The 21,918-nt window shown below is 41.2% G+C and overlaps 1 protein-coding gene across 3 annotated transcripts in view; it reads right to left on the minus strand.

Annotated features, from left to right (window-relative positions):
* Window positions 1-21,918, minus strand: part of plekho1a (pleckstrin homology domain containing, family O member 1a) — a 34,114-nt gene that overhangs the window by 11,814 nt on the left and 382 nt on the right. The window contains exons 2-4 of one of the 3 annotated variants that reach the window (XM_057828411.1): window positions 14,295-14,444; window positions 5,399-5,539; window positions 763-867 (exon numbers count right to left, since the gene is read on the minus strand). In XM_057828411.1, coding sequence (XP_057684394.1) covers window positions 763-867; window positions 5,399-5,539; window positions 14,295-14,444 — 396 coding nt within the window. Of the gene's footprint in view, window positions 1-762; window positions 868-5,398; window positions 5,540-13,581; window positions 14,015-14,294; window positions 14,445-21,918 lie in introns of those variants that run through there. The other 2 variants (XM_057828413.1, XM_057828412.1) reach the window with 2 other exon arrangements.

The following is a 21,918-nucleotide window of genomic DNA, read 5'->3' on the forward strand; positions in this document are numbered from 1 at the left end:
ACGTAGCGGTAATATGTAAACACGATGAGCTGACGGACAATATGGCGGCTCAAGTCAGTGGGGCGGAGTTGTGACGTCACGTGAATGGGGTCTATACGTATCTAAAAAATAATTAATCAGGATTTTATAAGGGAACGACTTGGAATTTTTTGATGCCGCTGCTCATGGAGACTCATTTATGGCTATGGTAAGTGCCTGTTTTGGTTGTAGGTCGGTAGCGGCTTTGGTTTTGAAGATATTTGAATTTTAAGTTTTTGAAAATAGGCCCCCTACGAATCGGCCCCGTGTCCCGTGTCATGTCAGGTTATGAAGTCGATAGTTTACATATGGTGGCTGCAACATTGACTAAAAGACTAGCATGGTACTTCGACATATTTATGTAAAATAAATGCTAACTGCACGTTTTTTTTTTCTTTTAACCAAGAATCGAGACTGCTTTGCCTCCATATTTATAAAGAATTCAGAGATTTAAGCATTTACAAGAATTTTCAACGGACAACGCTATCTGTGTTTCCACTCGGTTAGCTTTGATGGCCACGCAAACAACGCAGGCCCCCTATTAATCGGCCCCTCGCTCCGTGTCCTGTAAATATCATTATGAAGTCTATGCTAACTCATTGACAGTGATTGATGTCCAGTTCAATAAAATGGAGAGGACTGGGAGTAAACGCTCATCTTTTAGGGCCAGTGATATTGGTGACGAGATTTGTCATTTGGACACATTGACACATTGTTTGGACCGGAGCAAATTTGGGTGATCACCTGGTCCAAAACCCTGTTTTTGGCCTTGACGATGGCGACGTTGAGCGCGTTGATCCACGATTCCTTCTCCTCGGGACTGACGGCCAGAAAAAGAAGGTTGGGAACCTACGAGAGGGAGGACCGTCACAGATGAGATGAGAATAAAGACGGCAGATTATTCCGCTCTGACTCGTCCTGTGACTCTGTAATGGGATTCTGCGGATTAAATCTTTTTACGGGGGAAAAAAGGCCTAGCCAATGCGAGCTGCCGAGTCAGTGCGGGCGTTAAATCCCGCCCAATGAGGAAGCGGCGAGTGTCAGGCGGGGACAAAATCTCTCGCGGGACGCCAAAGAGCGGCAACACACGCAAAAGATTCCCCAGGCTGCACTTTGAAGGGTGCCGGCCAAAAAAGTGGAGCAAATCCTCACATCCTGGGCCAACATCTTTAAACATTCCCACAAAACCATGTCAAAAATTGGAAAATGTCCTTTTACAAGTAGAAAAGGAATATGGCTCTCAAACCGTGCTGCTGTTTCCCATTTCATCATTATTCTCACTCTTAGAACCACATTTTGTTTTACAGCAATTCTGGCTGTGACATCATAACCGGAATTGCCTAGCTTTCCGGTGCTTCACTGGCTAGCTAGCATGTTGACTAGGATGACCATATTTTGATTTCCAAAAAAGAGGACACTTGGCCCAGCTTTGACATACAGTGCTACCTCTACTTACGAATGCCTCTACATGCAGAATTTTCAGGTTAAGACACGCCTCAACAGGGAAAATATTGCGTCTTTTTACGAAAAACATTTCAGGACATAAAAGTCAAAAATGGCTGGTACTCGCAGCTCCCAGAGCTCACTTATACAGTGGGGCAAATAAGTATTTAGTCAACCACCAATTGTGCAAGTTCTCCTACTTGAAAAGATTAGAGAGTCCAGTAATTGTCAGCATGGGTAAACCTCAATAATGAGAGACAGAATGTGGGAAAAAAAACAGAAAATCACTTTGTTTGATTTTTAAAGAACTTATTTCCAAATTAGAGTGGAAAATAAGTATTTGGTCACCTACAAACAAACAAGATTTCTGGCTGTCAAAGAGGTCTAACTTATTCTAACGAGGTCTAACGAGGCTCCACTCGTTACCTGTATTAATGGCACCTGTTTTAACTCATTATCGGTAAAAAAGACACCTGTCCACAACCTCAGTCAGTCACACTCTAAACTCCACTATGGCCAAGACCAAAGAGTTGTCGAAGGACACCAGAGACAAAATTGTAGACATGCACCAGGCTGGGAAGAGTGAATCTGCAATAGGTAAAACGCTTGGTGTAAAGAAATCAACTGTGGGAGCAATTATTAGAAAATGGAAGACATACAAGACCACTGATAATCTCCCTCGATCTGGGGCTCGCTCCATGCAAGATGTCACCTCGAGGCGTCAAAATGATAACAAGAACGGTGAGCAAAAATTCCAGAATCACACGGGGGGACCTAGTGATGACCTACAGAGAGCTGGGACCACAGTAACAAAGGCTACTATCAGTAACACAATGTGCCACCAGGGACTCAAATCCTGCACTGCCAGACGTGTCCCCCTGCTGAAGCCAGTACACGTCCAGGCTCGACTGCGGTTTGCTAGAGAGCATTTGGATGATCCAGGAGAGGACTGGGAGAATGTGTTATGGTCAGATGAAACCAAAATAGAACTTTTTGGTAGAAACACAGGTTCTCGTATTTGGAGGAGAAAGAATACTGAATTGCATCCGAACAACACCATACCCACTGTGAAGCATGGGAGTGGAAACATCATGTTTTGGGGCTGTTTTTCTGCAAAGGGACCAGGACGAGTGATCTGTGTAAAGTACAGGTGTCAAACCGATTCCAGAAAGGGCCTAGTGGGTGCTGGATTTTGTTCCAACCGATAACGCGCAGAGAGTTTAACCAATGAACTTCCTGCTGAAACAAGCAGCACCTGATAAAGTTTACCTGATTACACATGTAAAAGATCTAATTGGTGAAAAGGTGTCCTCTTCATTGGTTGGAAAGCAAACCTGCACCCACTTGGCCCTTTCTGGAATCGGTTTGACACCTGTCGTGTAAAGGAAAGAATGAATGGGGCCATGTATCGAGAGATTTTGAGCGAAAATCTCCTTCCATCAGCAAGGGCATTGAAGATGAGACGTGGCTGAGTCTTTCAGCATGACAATGATCCCAAACACACACCCAGGGCAGCAAAGGACTGGCTTCATAAGAAGCATTTCAAGGTCCTGGAGTGGCCTAGCCAGTCTCCAGATCTCAACTCAAAATCTGTGGAGGGAGTTGAAAGTCCGCGTTGCCCAACGACAGCCCCAAAACATCACTGCTCTAGTGGAGATCTGCATGGAGGAATGGGCCAAAATACAAGCAACAGTGTGTGAAAAGCTTGTGAAGAGTTACAGAAAACGTTTGGCCTCCGTTATTGCCAACAAAGGGTACATAACAATGCACTGAGATGAACTTTTGGTATTGACCAAATACTTATTTTCCACCATGATTTGTAAATAAATTCTTTAAAAAACAAACAATGTGATTTTCTGTTTTTTTTTCCACATTCTGTCTCTCATGGTTGAGGGTTACCCATGTTGACAATTACAGGCCTCTCCAATATTTTCAAGTGGGAGAACTTGCACAATTAGTGGTTGACTAAATACTTATTTGCCCCACTGTAGCTGCTCTGCCTTTGACTATTGCCTAGCATTCCTAGCATCCAATTGGCTAGAGGGACCTCTACTGTACATGTATGCATGCATCCCAGCGTCCTCTTCATTCGCCCCTTGTGTTCCGACAGCTTAACACAAGTGTATTAAGTTTTATTCTTTACTCTATTCTTGCTTTTTTTACATGATGCACAACTCTGATTTTATGTTTACTGGGCAATAATCTAATTTTAACATCTATTTGTTTTGATGCATTTTTATGCATTATAAAGATTTATGTCTAAATTTTTGGGGGGTTTGGAACGGATTAGGGCATTTATGTGTAAAACGCGTCTCTACTTGCAGTAAGGCTGCAACAACTAATCGATTAATAAATTAGTTGCCAACTAATTTGATATTCAGTTTTTGTCGGCAGCTATGAGCAGTCCTGTTTGGGTCCTTGTTTGAGTGTAATGCAGTGCTTCTCAATTATTTTCTGTTATGCCCCCCCAAGAAGATGTAAATGGTTCATGCCCCCTCCCCCAACTCTCTTCCACCACTGTAAATAGTATCATTTGTCTCTAAAACAATGATTATTATAAGTAGATCTCTGCCAAAAATTGTGTCCTTTTTTCTATTAAAGAAAAAAAGTAACATAGATCAAGTTACAATAAAGTATAAATTTATTAACATTGTTTTGTTTGTAACATAAAAGACTCAAAGCGCATCAATTTTCCTGAATTTAAAAAAAAAAAAAAAAAGTCACATCCAAACTGTAAAAATAAACTCAGGGTACATTTTTTGACCATTTCATACTGAAAAATAACATTTAATAAAATCTATAAATAATTATTAATTCAAATTGATTAGCAACATTAACTCAAGAGGACAATATGCCAAACAATTTGACTAAAAAAACAAACAAAAATGAATAGAACAAAAGCGACTGTGTCATAGGACAAAAGGGCAGTTTTTAGTTTTGCTGTCGCAGTGTCAGCTCCTTTGGAATATGGTGGGGTTATTTAGCACTGAACATGCCTAACAGTGCTCGCTGTTTTACTGATATAACACTGACAGAGCGGATCGATTGCTGGCAATATTCGGCACGTTTTCGCTGAAAAACAAACAGCTTTTCAATGAGAGTGGGGTCTAATGTCTTTAAAGTGACGTCTTAATTGATTTGGCTTCCCGCTGTCCGCTACTAAACTTTTTTAGACACAGTAAATAGAGTGGTCTTTCCTCGTCTCCCACATAATAAAAGCCAAACGGCCCGAAAACAGCGTATTCTCGGCAGCCGGGGGAGAACCGGAGGTGAAGGTGGTCGTCGTGACACTCCCAAGCGCACAGCTCTACATATCTCTTTGGTGCGTGCTGTTGTTTGGTTAAAAAATACTACACACACTCTGAAAATGAGAGCGCCACTGCTACCCACTGAGTGAATGTGCAAGTACACTTTATTGTAGTACGGCAAAAAAGTATGTTCCCTGAGGTCACATGCACGACCCCCGGCATCACTCTTTTTTTGAATGAACAGGACTTGTCTTATTTGTCGACTGATAATTTCTTAGTCATGTTTTATACTCAGAACCTTTATTAAAAACTTTAACAAGTTTTATGTATTCAAAAAAGTACAGTTGTAGATGTTGAAGCTGTCATAAAATTTTTATTTTGAAGGAAAGAGTCATCCATTTTGTCTTCATTGTTACTTACAACATGCCTAAAACAACTTCAAGTTAAATTGCGAAGGTAATTGAAAAAAGTGACATTTATCCGATACATCGTTGCATTAATCGTCAGATTAATCCATTATAAAAATAATCGTTAGTTGCAGCCCGATCATATACTGTATTTTGCTTCGTTATAAAGTACTTATAAAGCTATATAAACCTAATTCAAATTTGATTTGAAAACAACAGAAACATGAAAATGTCCCTTTTTTTTCATTGTTTATTCTCTCATACAATTGACATCAAACTGACCGTGTTTCCGGGCCGTCGACACCTTATGAGCATGAAGCGGCTGTGGTTCTTCTTGCTGCGACTTTTGGCTTTCCTCACTTCTTCAGAGCGCTCGTAGTCGGCCAGGTCCAAAACCTCCCCGGCCTTACGCTCGTCCTTCACCTGCCGCCCCAAAAACGTCAAAAATTAGCTTCTTGGCTGCCATCGACAGTGATTGACATGCCCTCCGTTTGGATCGGGAGGGCCGGTCCAAACGGAGGAGGACATCTCTCGCCGTCCACGCAAGCCAATCATTTCAAACAAGTCGCTAACTTGACTCACGAATTGTCCGATAAAAGCATTTAAAATAATATAATAAAATATCATCATCTGTTTTAGGCCAATATGTTTGTTGACTTTGAAGTTAATGTAAAGCGGCTACAGTCTTTCTACATGGGCTGGTCACAGCTTAGCACAGCTGCTATGTTTAGAATGACCACTACATATCTCCAAATTAAGATGATTGCATTTGTAAAGTGAGTAAAGACCATCTGCATGAACAATAAATGAAAACTAATGAATTCAAAACTCATCATATTGACTACTACGTCACCAGAAAGAAATAGTCAGTATGAAAAGTCATAAAACACATAATTTATAGTTCAAATCTGTGCAAAAGCCTAGCAAAATGCATCTTTGAAACAGTCACTCATTGGCATTGTCTGGACTCTGGTCCTGTCATTACCTGCCTGTAAGCACTGTGTGAGCCATATGTAATATGCAGTGTTATTAATAACAGCGTTAGAGTATAACGGCGTTTCTAACGGCGCTATTTTTTTCAGTAGTGAGTAATCCAAATAATTACTTTTCCCATCTTTGCAACGCCGTTACCGATACTGAAGACGTTACTACAATACCGTACCGCACGAACGCTATTTTTAGACCGTGATGTCACCATTGTAACGCAGAAGTGGGTCATTATAGACACGCCCTCGCATACAATCCATTTCTGCCTGTTTTCGCCGGTAATCTTTCCAAAAAGAACATGCTGATCAAAAACTGCTGCTATAGAACTTGTAGAAACGACTCTAGACATTACGACATATGAAGAATGTTTTCTTCATACGTTTCCCGTAACAAAACACTCGGAAGAAAAAAACGTGAAGAAAGAATCAACTTGCGTGGACATCCAAAAGACGAGTTTAACGCCAGCAAGGTGAAGCCATTCACATTTCATATGCAGTAAAAATTTTGTTGGGGTCCATAGTCCTACAGAGGGTACGCCATTTGATATTTTTACTTATTTTTTAGCTTGGCGTTTGCCGTGCTGTTTCTGTCTGACAATGAATGACCTGGAAAAAAATGAAAATGGTATCTGACTGCCACTGTTGTTACCTTTTTATGTTGTAAAAAACAACTTCAGTAACGGGGACATGTAAATAAATTATAGAATTAAGATTTGATATTTATTAAAAAATTAAGTGTTCGTTGGCTGTCACTGAGTAGCATTTGCGATCGCTACACAAAAATAGCAATGACAATTGCCCCCAAGAACGGTCAGAGACATAAGACAACCAGAAGATATAATATATAAGAAAGATAGGGCATATGGTGGTAAAGGATAGATTGTTGAAACAGGAGAATGTCGTTGTGAGTGGCGTAAGGCAATGCACACAAGAAAAAGGTGTTGATAAAAAAGCTAACTCTGGATCAGGTCGGCTCTTTTTCAGCCCTCGACACGCAAGCCATCTCTTTAAATGAATATTTGTATGTTCTTCCACATCTTTACCGGTGAATTTGGCACCTGGGACATCATTTTTTGGACAGACTTGGTAGGTTTAGCTCAGTAAACATCTCATTTGTACACTATTTCCATGCATTTACTATTAGGGAGAAACGGGAGGTCAACCCGCCTAGCAACAATTGCTAACGTCATGAATATTAACGAGCAAAAGTGACGTGTTGCTTGCGGTACGAAATTTGGTTAAATGAAACGCGACTTGTCGACATTTTGTCATCTATTAGCTGCCCGCTGCCTTGATAGAGAAGAGTGGGAGGGGGGAGGAGGCAGGGTGGTGGTGAAGCCGTTGGAAACGCGATGCTGATTGGCTAGGTGGGCGGATCATGCCCTGCTTAGTACCGGTGGACTGCAATTCCGTCCTTTGCAGCGAGATGTCCTACACTATGCCACAATTGTTCTCTTTTACTAAAATATGTTATCAGAAACCACATCAAATATTGCCCTATTGCCCCTGATCTTATTAAGTACATGTTTTGACCTATGCAGGGCGACATGTTTTATGCATGCAATGAATGCTCGGGGTGATGACGTAGTTGGCCTGGACTGGTAGAATAGCTGTGCTAGCTAGCAAGAGAAGCTAGTATGACGACTGGTGTGATTTTGTTACATTCTGCTGCTGGTCAGATTTTTTTTTTTTTTACAGAGCTGTGGGATGAGTTCCTGACATCGAACCTGCATCCAATTCCAGCTCATCAGCAGTGTTTTTAAACCGATCCTAGGCAGGTTGCCGAGATATTGACTTGCTGCCATTTGACCGTTTGTATTCTCGATCCCCTTGGTTGCTTGCCTTGTTTTTTTACGCAGCGAAATGTTCAACACATACGCACACCAGTTAAAAGCAGTGAGTACTTCCTATTTGTGTTTTTAATGAGTCTTTTATTACCTTATCATTGCCTCAAAATACTTTTTGCATGTGTTTCCCACTCATACTTTTAAGCATTGTGTTTTCTTGTAGTAGCTTTAAAGTAGATGTTTCATCTGTTGACCACATTAGTCATGTAGTGAATTTAAACCACCCTTATTTGATATTACTACGTTTATGTATTTTCTTAAGGCATTAAATGGCTTAATGCATCTAAACAAAACAAGCCGAAAGCAACGGTAGTACTTTGGATGTCAAATTTGCCTTTTGTAGACGTTTCGCCGGTCTAGCACATTTTGGCAGAACACCGGCACTACATCTCGCTAATTGAAATGAAAGAAAATGAAAGAAATCAAAGAATGAGTCTTTTTACCAAAGTTTACGTTGTTGGGTATTGGTTTTTGTACTTGAATAATTTTCAATATTTAATGTTCTTACTTTACGAAATATTTAAAGTGCCAGTGACACCATGAAAAATATTCCTAAATAGTATTATTATTGGAAGGAAAATCATATTTCGAGGCGATTCAACTGTATACAACAATTTGGCAAAGCGCAGATGACGAGAAATGAGTCTTTTAATCTGCCGTTTAGCCCCTCCTGTTATGATAGCGCTCTGGCGCCTCCATCTGGGTGATGACGTCGGTGGAGTAGTGATTTCAGAAATCAGCCCAATGGAGGAGGAAGCGTTTTTCAGCGATTCTGCTTCAAGTGTGAATCTTTCTAGTGATATTGTCGATCCAGAGGAAGCCTGTGGCATAAAGCGATATATGTTTGAGTCGTATTTGGAGGAGGAAGATTCAGAACGACAACAAACTCGAGGACTGAGGACTAGAGCATACTGTAAAATGTCATAATTGTTTTTTCTCTTTACTCCAATATTTTTGCAGGATATTCTTTGTATCTAAGTATTTTTCCCCGACTGCTAAATAAATTGAATGGTCATGACACATAACAGTCTTGCGCTAAATGGAATATGAAATATTAAAAATGCATTTATTCAGTACGACAGGGCTAAATTACTGCTTAATGGTCAAAACGGTATTTTATGTCACCAGAGTCTGGCTCTTGTCATTTCCCAGCGGAGACTCGGGAGGAAAGTGTCAACAAAAGAGGAGTGTGATAGCTAGGCTACATGCTAACCTGAACCAAGCAGCTCTTCCAAGTCTCTTCCTCGCCTTTCTAACACAAAATATCACGCAAAACTACCCCGACTTATGTCACACATGGCGGCAGGGGTGACTGTCTTCACTGATCAGCCAGCCTCCGGGGTCGAGCAAGTTTCGGCTCGTCGTTCCCGGCGGTGAGCACTGCCTGCCTGCCGGGGCCGCAGCAGGGTAATGAACGCCGAAAATGACGCATTCTCTTGAGACAAACCAGCTGACGTCAGAACGCATGGCCGCCCGAGCCCAAGCCAAGGATAACACTCTCTCGGCGGTCACACGTAGAGGGCCGAGAGGGGTGGAAGTCTCTACATAATCGTGTGTTCTCGGTGGGCAGGGAGTAATGTAACCCACAAAATGCAAGCCACCTCCTTATTAAAACGTGTGCCATGATCCCAGTATTTGACACAATATAAAACACATAGCTTACTCACTTCCTCGTCCGTCCAAAGGTCCCTAGATTGTCGGACTTGTTTGGCCCATTCTTTGCGGTGAACAAGATCTTTTTGAAACCCGGAAAAGCTCAAACCACTCTCCCCGGTGTAGCAACAAGCGTCTGCAGCACATTGGGCTGGCGTGACGCGAAAAATAAACAAATTAATACGCAAAATCAGCTGGATCCGCAGTCTGAGCACTAACAGGCTGACCCCCCACCTCTTCAATCTCTGCACCAATGCTGACAGCACTCCTGCCACGATCTTTCAAAGAAAGGATTTGGATGTGACGCTCAGCACGTGTGCTCAGCTTCTTTGGACGACCGACCCGAGGCCTGTTCTGAGTGGACTCTGCTCTTTTAAAACGCTGGATGATCTTAGCCACTGTGCTGCAGCTCAGTTTCAGGGTGTTGGCAATCTTATTGTAGCCTTGGCAATCTTCATATAGCGCAACAATAAGTCTTTTAAGATCCTCAGAGAGTTCTTTTCCATGTGGTGCCATGTTGGAACTTTTAGTGACCAGTATGAGAGAGTGTGGGAGCTGCACTACAAATCTGAACACACCTGCTCCCTATGCACACCTGGGCCTAGTAACACTAACGAGTCACATGACATTTTGGAGGGAAAATGACAAGCAGTACTCAAATTGGACATTTAGGGATGTAGTTTCTAAGGGGTATACTCACTTTTGTTGCCAGGGGTTTAGATATTAATGGCTATATTTTTAGTTATTTTAAGGGGAAAATAAATTAACTGTATTATACTGTATAAGCTTCACAGAGACTATTTTCATTGTGTCAAAGTGTCATTTTATCAGTGTTGTCCCATGTAAAGATATACTTAAATATCTGCAGAAATGCGAGGGGTTTACTCTCTTTTGTGATACACTGCATTTGGTCCAAATAAATATCAAATGTTCTAAAATGCAGTATATAGTGTTATTTTTCAATCAGTTAATATAAGAATCTTTGATATGAAAGATGTTATACAATGTATAATCTAATCACATGTAGAACATGAAAAGTAACATCAGTTAATTTGCTGAGCAACTAATTACTAGTAACTGAGTTACTGAATTACTTTTTGCGAGAAGTAATTTGTAACCGTAACTAATTAATTTTTAAAGCAAGATTAACAACACTGGTAATATGGCAGTGCCTTATTGACACTTTGCACTTGCCAGGATTATTTTAGAGAGAACATGATAAAAAAAACTGATGTTTGCACTACTTTGCATTGAATAATAATTAAATCGTTGCAATATTGGCACTTTTTCCATAACTTTAGTTGTTCTCTTGTTTTTCACAGAATGTTCATTTAATTTGGAGAACCTTTCAGTTGTTACATTTATTATTATCAAAGCATCCAGTGGAGCAACACAATACAATTAACCATGAAATGTTAGTCCACGATGGCATATATCGGTATATTGGTTAGATATCAGATTTTAGGAGTTGGACTTATCGGTTAAAAAGTCGTTATCGGACTCCACTCATAAGCACAAACGGTGACTATTATGTTACGTAAGAAGTCATCAGTACAAAAAAAGTCAATAAATGTTAGCGCTCATGAGCCATTACATCATCAGGCACTCGCCTTTTCACGTGATCGGTCCAAAAAATGTCCTCTATTTTTACAGCCGCAGCCTCCCGTTATGCGCGCAACAATGAAATGCTCTTCATCATTATTTCAGTAGCTCTACTTTAGCTTTTGGGGGTGCCCTGAGTTTTCTCATGTCGAATAAGCATCAAAAAAGACCTCACGCAAGCAAATGAGGTTTTTTTTTTTCCTTCTTTAAATGGGCTCGGAAGAGCGACAACGCTAAGCTTGTGGGTGTGTAAATGTGCATTTGTATATGCGTCAGTGTGTATTTGCGCCAGCGGATGCTCGTGTGCGCGCGCGTGCGTGTCAGCAGCAGGCACACTCGGGTCACGTGATCTTTGATTCACTTGCACGTGTCGACTACTCAGCCGGACGCTCCGCACACACGGGGGGGGGGGACGTAAACATGCCTGGATGCGTGTTGGGTTACGCGTGTGCATGTGTGTAATTGATGCATGATAATCTTCTATATATTATATATTTATATAATTCCACTTTAGAGTGCTGATGAGGGCCATCACTAAGTTAGTCTGTTTTTATTCATTTGATTTAAAAAATATATATAGATTATAAGATTTAAATATATATATATATATATATATATATATATATATATATATATATATATATATATATATATATATAGGGCTGTCAAACGATTAAAATTTTTAATCTAGTTAATTACAGCTTAAAAATTAATTAATCGTAATTAATCGCAATTAATCGCAATTCAAACCATCTATAAAATATGCCATATTTTTCTGTAAATCATATATATATATTCTGTAAAATAATCTGTTGGAATGGAAAGATAAGACACAAGATGGATATATACATTCAACATAAGGACTGTAGTGGGCATTTCACTCTACTGTCATTTAAATCTGTCTATGCTGTCCTCACTCCAAAGCGTCTACTTTTTCCAAAGCTAGACAGCTAGTGAACGACGCCTTAATAATCAGACTTCTTCCTTTTTCATCTGATTTATTAATAAAATGGCCTCAAACCACTGTCCTCTTTAGACCGTAGTGAAACTACAAAAAAAAGTACACAAGCATTGCATTAGCAACAACGTTAGCTTAGCACACTATACAGGTTCACTAAACATAAACAAAAAGCGTCTCATACAAAAAAATATAACATTTCGCTTACTAACATAATATGTACATTCTTTACAACAACCATACTTACGGGCAAATCTTATCCAAGGATCATATAAGCACAACATTACAACGTAGGCGCCAGCCGGAGACGACGTGCAGCCATATTGAACTGGCAAGAAGACAATAAACCATGTCGCAAAGCGACCACAAGAGTTCGCTGTTAGACAGCACAAAAAGCCTTGCTGTAAAACTTACCAAAAGGCAGAATACTGTCTGAGCGGGACATGTGCGTTAATTGCGTCAAATATTTTAACGTGATTAATTAAAAAAATTAATTACCGCGCGTTAACGCGATAATTTTGACAGCCCTAATATATATATATATATGTATATATATATATATATATATATATATATATATATATATATATATATTAGGGGTGTGCCATCTTAGGCACCCCACGATTCGATTTGATTATGATTCAGGGTGCTACGATTCGATTTTTGAACGATGATCATGGTATTGACGAATATCACAGTTATCGCGATTATCAATGCATCGTACATTACTGATTAATAAAGTAGCCAAACAAATTTATGTCCATTATTTATTTAAAATATCCTTATGATTCAACAGAAACGATCGAAACATGCCCATACAACAAAAAGCTGCCCTTAAGCTTCTTTTTTATGTATTATTTCTTACAAGAAAATGCAAAAACATTAACCGTTTTAACGGGAGTACTTATTTCTCAACAATACAATAAAATTTAATGTGGAATGAATTCCACATTTTCTGGACACAAACAAAGGGTCTTTAGAAATACGAATTCTTTTAACCAATATACTTTGTTTTCACAGTGTTACCTCCCTTCTGTAACTCTTGGAGTGACAGGTGGAAATCAAAACTGCTCTTGATCACTTTTAACTTGTGGCGTTTATTACCGAGCACATAAAAAAGTACGGCAGCCTCCAACATCGCCACACATACACTCATTACAACGCGCGCGCACTTTCCTCTCTCCCTGCCCGCCCATCCGCACACACGCCTGTCGGCTCCCAGGCAGCACTTGCAACAACAGATTTATGCACTATCGCATGTTTGTAGTGTTATCGCTGTACTTAATCATGGTTTTACACATTCTGTGTATGAAATACACGTTAGCGAATTAGCTAATTAGCTTAGCGCTCGGCGCTAACTATTAACATCTTAAAAACAACAATAAAGGCTAAACAGTGCAAGAGGGTTCCTGTACTCACCTCTTATAGACGCACACAGGTCTTAGCAACACAATCAGGACATTTTTCAATTGAAATGCTTTAAAACTACAGCTGGACATCTGAAAGACAAGGAGCAACAAACTATCTCTCTTCCCCTCTCGCTCTAAAAAATAACTTGCACACTGTTCCTGCCTGTCTCATTCACAAATTTATTTTTAAAAAGGACTAAATCTCTCTCCCAGTAACCGGGAGCATCCAACATAACGTTGTGCCTGTGTCCGTTAACGGTGTCCGGGTGGCAGACGTGTCTTAAATTTCGTTCCGCTACGAACGGCTGTCATAAAGTTATGAGGGAAAATAATCGTTTTTGAACCTTTATGAATCATAATCGAATCGTCACGTGTCGAATCACGATGCATGTAATAATTGTTTTTTGGGAACTCATCTAATATATATATGTTTTCGCATCATACTTGCCCTTTACGCCTGCAAATTAGACCCCCTAGACCCCCCCCCCATCCTACTGAGCTCCGCCCCTGATTTGACATCTATTAGTGTCAATAGTAGTGAATGTGGTAAGGAGACGGTATAAGATAAAGATGGCTGGCGAGGTGCCTCAAGGCGGCTATGTTGGTCAGCGTCCCTTTCAAATCAAAGGCAATGCACGGACATTAAAATAAAGCTGACTTTTTTTTCGCTGCTTTGTCTAGCGCCGTCAATAAGCCAAGGTTTTTGCGTGTGTGAGAGGTGACCTCTTTCTCGGATATGAACAAGTGCTGTCCTCTGAGGACCACGTAGCGACTCCTCCAGAGTTCCCTGAAGATCCCGCGTCCGCAGAACTTCCTCAGCCAGCCCAGTTTGTCCGGCTGCGGCGGGCCCGGATGGGACTGGTCCTGAGGGCCCTGTCGGAAAAAAAGAAAAATACCATTCACATTCAAAATAAAAGACAAACAAAAAAGTCAGGAATAAAAGGATAATACGAGAGTATTGGTCAGATTTCTTTCGAACAGAAAATAAAATTAAAATTGGTTGCGACATCACGGTTACCTCCTCATGGCCATTCCCTGCACCTCTTTTAACGCACCACACACATCATACTCCAAGGGGGAGCTCCAGCAAAGGGCGGTGGGACGGGTGACTGGGTAAAAATTCCCTGCAGCAGTCCCACTGCTCCAAGCCGAGCTCTCCTCCTATTTTAATGCATACATTGCACTACCCTCCCCACACAATCCCAGCACGGTGCTATGTAATGGCTGCCAGTTGGAGACCTGGAAGCCACAGTAATAGGGTGGTAGGTGGGTCCCACACTTTTTCTCTATGGTGTGGTTCCTGGGGCGTGGCCTCCCCTCTGCCTGGGCTGCCGGCTGCAAGGGTGTGAAGGGGTCGAGGCTCTGGTCTCACGTCGCCCCGCGGCGACTCCTCGGCTTCTGCCTTCCCCTCTCTTCTCTTCCTGGGTATCCCTGGGTAGCCCTGCACTCCGGCGCAGGTTGCTAGCTAGACGCCAGTGTGTCGGCTGGGTGTCGCCTGCTCCGGTGGGGGACCCTGCCCTGGGCTTGGTGAGCCGTTGGGGGTACCGCGATGTGCCGTGCCAGGTGGGGGGCTGCGGCTGTGGCTCGTGGGTCGGGTGGGCGGGTTGTGGGAGTTGGTAGTGCGTCCCCCGTCCCCATCCCTGAAGGCTGGTTGATTGGGGCGCGGGTGGCCCGGCAAACCACCCTGGATCCCTGGGGGGTGACGCTGGCCCCTTTGCTGGGCGGCGGGAGGAGGGAGGGGCTGCGCTAACGCCCCCTCGCCCTCGTCCTCCCCCCTGGGTCGGCTGGGGGAGGCCGTGGCCCTGGGGTGGCACCCGTCTCCGCTCGTCTGCGTGGCTTTCGCATGTTCAGTAGGATTCGCGCATGGCTGATGGATGTGAATGGGCGCGCTCGGGTGGAGGTCCTCGGTGCCGGGATTGGCGATGGGGTGACGTGGGGTGGGTTGCCAGCGGGCTCACACTCATATGGGATTCACACAATTACTGCGTTCTAGATCACATGGCTGATTTGTGTACACTCCACCCCTCCCAATCACGTATCTTCTAGACTCCCCCCCTTCTCTTTCGCTGGTTAACAGGCCCCCCACATGGTGTCAACTGGAAATATATCTACAGTGGCTGACGATAACATCAACTTGTTGTTTGTGTTTCTTCTGTCTTTCTCGCCTTCTTTTCTCCTGTTACCCTATGACCCCTTCCTGTTCGCTGGTCTGTCTTAATAAACGAGATATGTTGAATGATCACAATGGGAAACATTAAAAATGATCAGATCAACCGGACACACAAACTTCCATTCTCTGTGTCAAACAGCTGAACAGGACAGGTTAAAAATAAATACATAAAATTGATTTAAAAAGGGCGGCACGGTGGCTGAGTGGTTAGCACGTCTGCCTCACAGTTTTGAGATCAAGGGTTCAATCCCGGGCTTCGGCCTTCCTGTGTGGAGTTTGCATGTTCTCCCCGTGCCTGCGTGGGTTTCCTCCGGGAACTCCGGTTTCCTCCCACATCCCAAAACATGCATGGTAGGCTGATTGAGCACTCTGAATTGTCCGTAGGTATGAGTGTGTGCGTGAATGGTTGTATGTCTCCTTGTGCCCTGCGATTGGCTGGCAACCAGTTCAGGGTGTCCCCTGCCTACTGCCCGTAGTCAGCTGGGATAGGCTCCAGCACCTCCGCGACCCTCGTGAGGAAAAGCGGCATGGAAAATGAATGAATGAATGAATGATTTAAAAAGAAAGCAGTAAAATAGGAAGAAATAAAACAAATAATGCTATTAATAAGGGGAAAAAAATATAGGGAATGCATCAAATACAGCAGTACCGCTACTTACAAAATTAATTGGTTCTGGAAGTAGTTTCCTAACTTGAAAATTCTGTAAGTAGATTCGCGTTTTCCATGTAATTGCCCTAATCCGTTTCAAGCCCCCCAAAATTTGGGCAAAAATCTTTTATAATGCACAAAATAATGCATCAAAACATGTAACATACACTGCTGGCCAAAAGTATTGGCACCCCTGCAATTCAGTCAGATAATGCTCAATTTCTCCCAGAAAACGATCGCAATTACAAATGCTTTGGTAGTAATATCTTCATTTATTTTGCTTGCAATGAAAAAACAAAAAAGAAAATTATTATTTTTTTTAAACCATTATCATTTTACACTAATACTAATAATTCGTAGCACAACCTTAAGGAGCATACGACAGGAGAAAAAAAGTCTTCAATAGCATTATTATGTGAATTAGAATCATATTTTGAGACGATTCGACTATATACAACAATTAAGCAAAGCGCAGATGACGAGAAATTAGTCTTTTAATCTGCCGGTTAGCCACGCCTACCATTATAGGGCTCTAGCGTCCCCAACAGGTGGATGACGTCAGCGGGAGACTGGGCTAATCGGTTTTACTATTCAGCCCAGTGGTCTCAAACCGGTCCTCAAAGGGCCGCAGGGGGTACTGGATTTCATTCCAACCAAACGAGACAAATACCTTTTCACCAATCTGGTTTCTTACAAGTGTAATCAGTTGATTGCAATCAGGTGCTGCTTATGTTAGTAGAAACCTCATTGGTTGAACTGTTTGTGCTGGATCTGTTGGAACAAAAACCAGGACCCACTGCGGCCCTTTGTGGAGTCGGTTTGAGACCGCTGATTCAGCCCATTGAGGGGGAATTATTCAGAACGAGGAAAACGCGACGAAGAGAGCTGCAAAATGTCATTGTTTCTGTCTCTTCAATATTTTTACAGGATATTCTTTTTATCCAAGTATTTTCCCCAATTGCTAAATAAATGACATGGTCATGACAAATAACAATCTTGTGCTAAATGGAATATGAAATAATAAAAATGCACTTATTCAGGACGACATGGCAAAATTACTCCATAATGGTCAAAACTGTCGACTTCACCTTTACAGTCGTACCTGCCGAACGAAATTTTATGCCACCTAAATCGGACATATGTCATTTCCCTTCCCCGGCTTCGGAGAATGTAAACAAACCATGAGGCGTGACAGCTAGCCGACATGCTAACCCGAACCGAGTGATGATTCAAAGTCTTCGAAGCGGAAAATCACACATAACTAGCACGGATGTTTTGACATGACGACTGGGTTGTCGATTGTCTTCGCCAGAGAGCAATTTACAGCTCTTTCCCCGAAGGAGGGCGGCTGCAGTTGTTGTGCAGCTAACGTGCAGCTAATGTGCATGAGGAGAGCTTTTTACATGCCTATCAATGATCAAACGTAATTAGTCCTTAATTTAAAGAAAGTTTGTAGTGTTTACTTTGTAATCACTGTATTCGCGGCTATTTTAAACTCAAAGTTGCAATTTTCTGATCGGTCGGAAAATTTGACAGAACATCGGGCACTTGAATGAAGAGGGGAATGAGCCGAGTATACTAGTATTGCTCTCCCGGCGGGGGGATGTGCGACAAGCCGCTGGTCGTCGGCCGAGGGGACAAGGAGCATGTCACAAAATGCAAGCCACCTACATATTAAAATGAAACCCAGTATTTGACATAATACAAAACACAATGTTTACTCACTTCCTCTTAAGTCCAATGGTCCCACAGTAGTAGGGCTTGTTATGACCAATATCCACGGTGAATGGGAACCTTTTGGAACTCCAAAAAGGTGCACACGCCTCTCCCTCATACAGCAAGATTTTTCAGTAGCCGTTTGGCTGGCGTGATGCGAAAAATAAACGTATTAATCCGCAAAATCAACTGAATCCTTAGTCCTCATACACAACAGTACGGCTGTATAGTGAAGAGGACGCCTTCATCCGTACACGTCACAGCGCCCTCCTCCTCAATGCAAGACCGAAGCCAGAAGTCACTCATTTTCATGGCGTGGGATTCAAAAAACTATATAAATATAGCGATCGCTTCCACACACATCCAAGCAGTCCATATCATTCAGGAGCATAAATTACCGCGTGTATTATGAAATAAACATGCCTTTTCGTGTCACATCCACTTTTAAGACAAAATAAAAGCGAACAACTGCTTCCGGTATCAATCAATGAGTTTCTTACAATGCTCTGCTGGAATTTTAGACCATTTGACTTTGGCCAACTGCTCCAGGTCTCTGAGATTTGAAGGGCGCCGCCTCACACTGGGCCCTACATTGTGCTGCAAAATTTGTTGGTAGCCTTCAGACTTCACAATGCAATGCACACGGTCAAGCAGTCCAGTGCCAGAGGCAACAAGCAGCCCCAAAACATCAGGGAACCTCTGCCATATTTGACTGTGGGGACCGTGTTCTTTTCTTTGAAGGCCTCGTTTTTTCTCCATGTAAACTCTATGATGATGCCTTTTCCCAAAACGCTCTACTTTTGTCTCATCTGACCAGAGAACATTCTTCCAAAACGTTTTTGGCTTTCTCATGTAAGTTTTGGCAAACTCCAACCTGGCTTTTGTATGTCATTGGGTCAGAAGTGGGGTCTTCCTGGTTATCCTACCATGGAGTCTCTTCAGACGCCATCTGATAGTACGGGTTGACACTATTGTACCCTCGGACTACATGACAGCTTAACATCTTTGGATATTAGTCGAGGTTCTTTATCCACCATCCACACAATCTTTCAATGAAATCTCACAGCAATTTTTACTTTCCGTCCACATCTAGGGAGGTTAGCCACAGTACCATGGGCTTTACACTTATTAATGACACTGCGCACGGTAGACACAGGAACATTCAGGTCTTTGGAGATGGACTTGTAGCCTTGAGATTGCCCATGCTTCCTCACAATTTTGCTTCTGAAGTCTTGAGACAGTTCTGTGGTCTTCATTATTTTCTCCATGCTCAATGTGGTATACACAAGGACACAGGACAGATGTTGAGTCAACTTTAATCCATTTTAACTGGCTGCAAGTGTGATTTAGTTAGTGCCACCACCTGTTATGCGCCACAGGTAAGTAACAGGGGCTGTTAATTACACAAATTAGAGAAGCATCACATTTTTCAAAGGGTGCCAATACTTTTGTCCAGCCCATTTTGGGAGTTTTGTGTAAAATGATAATGATTTAATTTTCCCATTCCCATTCTCTTTTGTGTTTTTTTTTTTTTTCATTTCAAGCAAAGTAAATGAAGATATTACTTTTTATTATACTACTACCAAAACATTTGTAATTGCAATCATTTTCTGGGAGATATTGAGCATTATCTGACAGACAAAATTGCAATAACTGCATTAACCATCAAAGTGAAGTCTAACTGTAACTGTAGTCTTGAAACAAATCTGAATAAGGAAAAACATTGCAATAAAATAATGCAAACTGGTTAAACTTGAGAGTAGCTGAGATCTATCATGACAGAACATCGCTTCAATGATATCTAGCGTCGTGAATGGGTGTGACCTTTAGACCGCGAATATAAGACGACCTCTCTTTTTCATTCTTATTTCAATCCAAAAAACACCGTCTTATATTCGGGCCAATATGGTATGTAGACTGTAGAGAGAATGTAGACATGAAAACAAAAAAAAAGAAGTGTGAAATTAAATGAATTTCATTTCATTTTCCAGCGTGAAAATCAACCCCAAAAGGCAAATCTATATTTAGGAAATTGGAAATCTGGAAGAAATTCGAACAGGAATTAAGCTCGCAAAATTTTGAATTTGTAAAAAAATTGCTTTATTATGAAATTCTGAAGGGTTCGGTGAATGCACCTGTGAAACCCGTGGGATTCGGTACCTTTAGCAAGGTTAAGAACTAGAGATGTCCCGATCGATCGGCATCCCGTTCGATCGGGTCCGATCACGTCATTTTCAAAGTATCGGAATCGGCAAAAAAATATCGGACATGCCTTTTTTTAATATATATATATTTTTTAATTAAATTGTTTTCTAAGTGTATTTAACGTTACAGACATAATGTGCTGCACTCTTCCAGAGTCTTTAGTTTAAGCTTAAGGTGGGGTTATCAAATTTATCGCGTTAACGGCGAGAATGAATATTTTTTACATTTATCACGTTACAATATTTAACGCAGTTAACTCACGCATTGTCGCGTTCAATCTATAATGGCGCCGTTTTACCCATACAGTATACAGAGCTAGACGGCAGCATAAAATGAGTAGAGTGAATTTTGGCAGCCTTTGGAGCCTTTTTTTAAATGGTTAAAGCCTTACAATCCCTCTCCCAACGATTAGAATAATCGTGGGAAGCAATGTGGGGAAGAAAGGTAGTAGTTGATCTTTTTCTTAACACCCTATGTTATTTCCCAACGCAGAGAAGATATATCAATTGGTACCACGACGCACAGTCATGGTTGCACTTCCCATCATGCATTTGGGCAGAAGTTAAATGGCTACAGTATCATTTACTGAAAGCTCAACAAATACACTAGATGGCAATATTTAGTCACAATATACAAAGTCACATTTATCCTTTAAGAATTACAAGTCTTTCTATCCGTGGATCCCTCTCACAGAAAGAATGTTAATTATGTAAATGCCATCTTGAGGAGTTATTGTCATAATAAACAAATACAGTATTTATGTACTGTATGTTGAATGTATATATTCGTCCGAGTTTTATTTATTTTTTCCTAATGCATTGCCAAAATGTATATGATCGGGAAAAATGATCTGGAATGATTGGAATTGAATCGGGAGACAAAAAAAAGCAATCGGATCGGGAAATATCGGTGATCGGCAGACACTCAAACTAGAACAATCGGGATCGGATCGGGAGCAAAAAAACATGATCGGAACAACCCTATTAAGAACCACTGTAGTAGAGGTCCCTCTTAGCCAATTGAATGCCAGGAATGCTAGGCAATAGCCAATGGCAGAGCAGCTATAAACTGTATATGTTACGTTTAATACAACCATACTGTATTTTTGCCTTTCGTATCCTGAGATTTGTTTCATAACAAGAGGCAACATTTTCTAGGCGTGTCTTAACCTGAAAATTCTGTATTTAGAGGCATTCGTAAGTAGAGGCACCACTGTATAAAATTCAATAAAAATGACAGAAAGCACGAAAAAAGGCAAAAAATAGGAAACACCTAAACATTAAAATGGGAATGACTCCATTAAAAAAGGTGGAATGTATAAAAAAGGACTAATATATATATATATATATAAACAAAAGTAAAGCATGAATGAAAAAAAGGTGAGATGCATGGAAAAAAAGTATAATAAAACATGACATATATATATATATATATATATATATATATATATATATATATATATATATATATATATATTTATTTATTTATTTTTTTTTTGAAAAATCAAATAATAATACAAAAAAAAATAAATAAATAAAAAAAAAAAATACATGAAGAAAAGGGCTGAATCCTGTCTAAACTGCACTCCGAACTGAAACCGGTTTGTG

This window comes from Corythoichthys intestinalis, chromosome 22, assembly GCF_030265065.1.
Source record: "Corythoichthys intestinalis isolate RoL2023-P3 chromosome 22, ASM3026506v1, whole genome shotgun sequence".
In the NCBI taxonomy this organism is placed as follows: Eukaryota; Metazoa; Chordata; class Actinopteri; order Syngnathiformes; family Syngnathidae; genus Corythoichthys; species Corythoichthys intestinalis.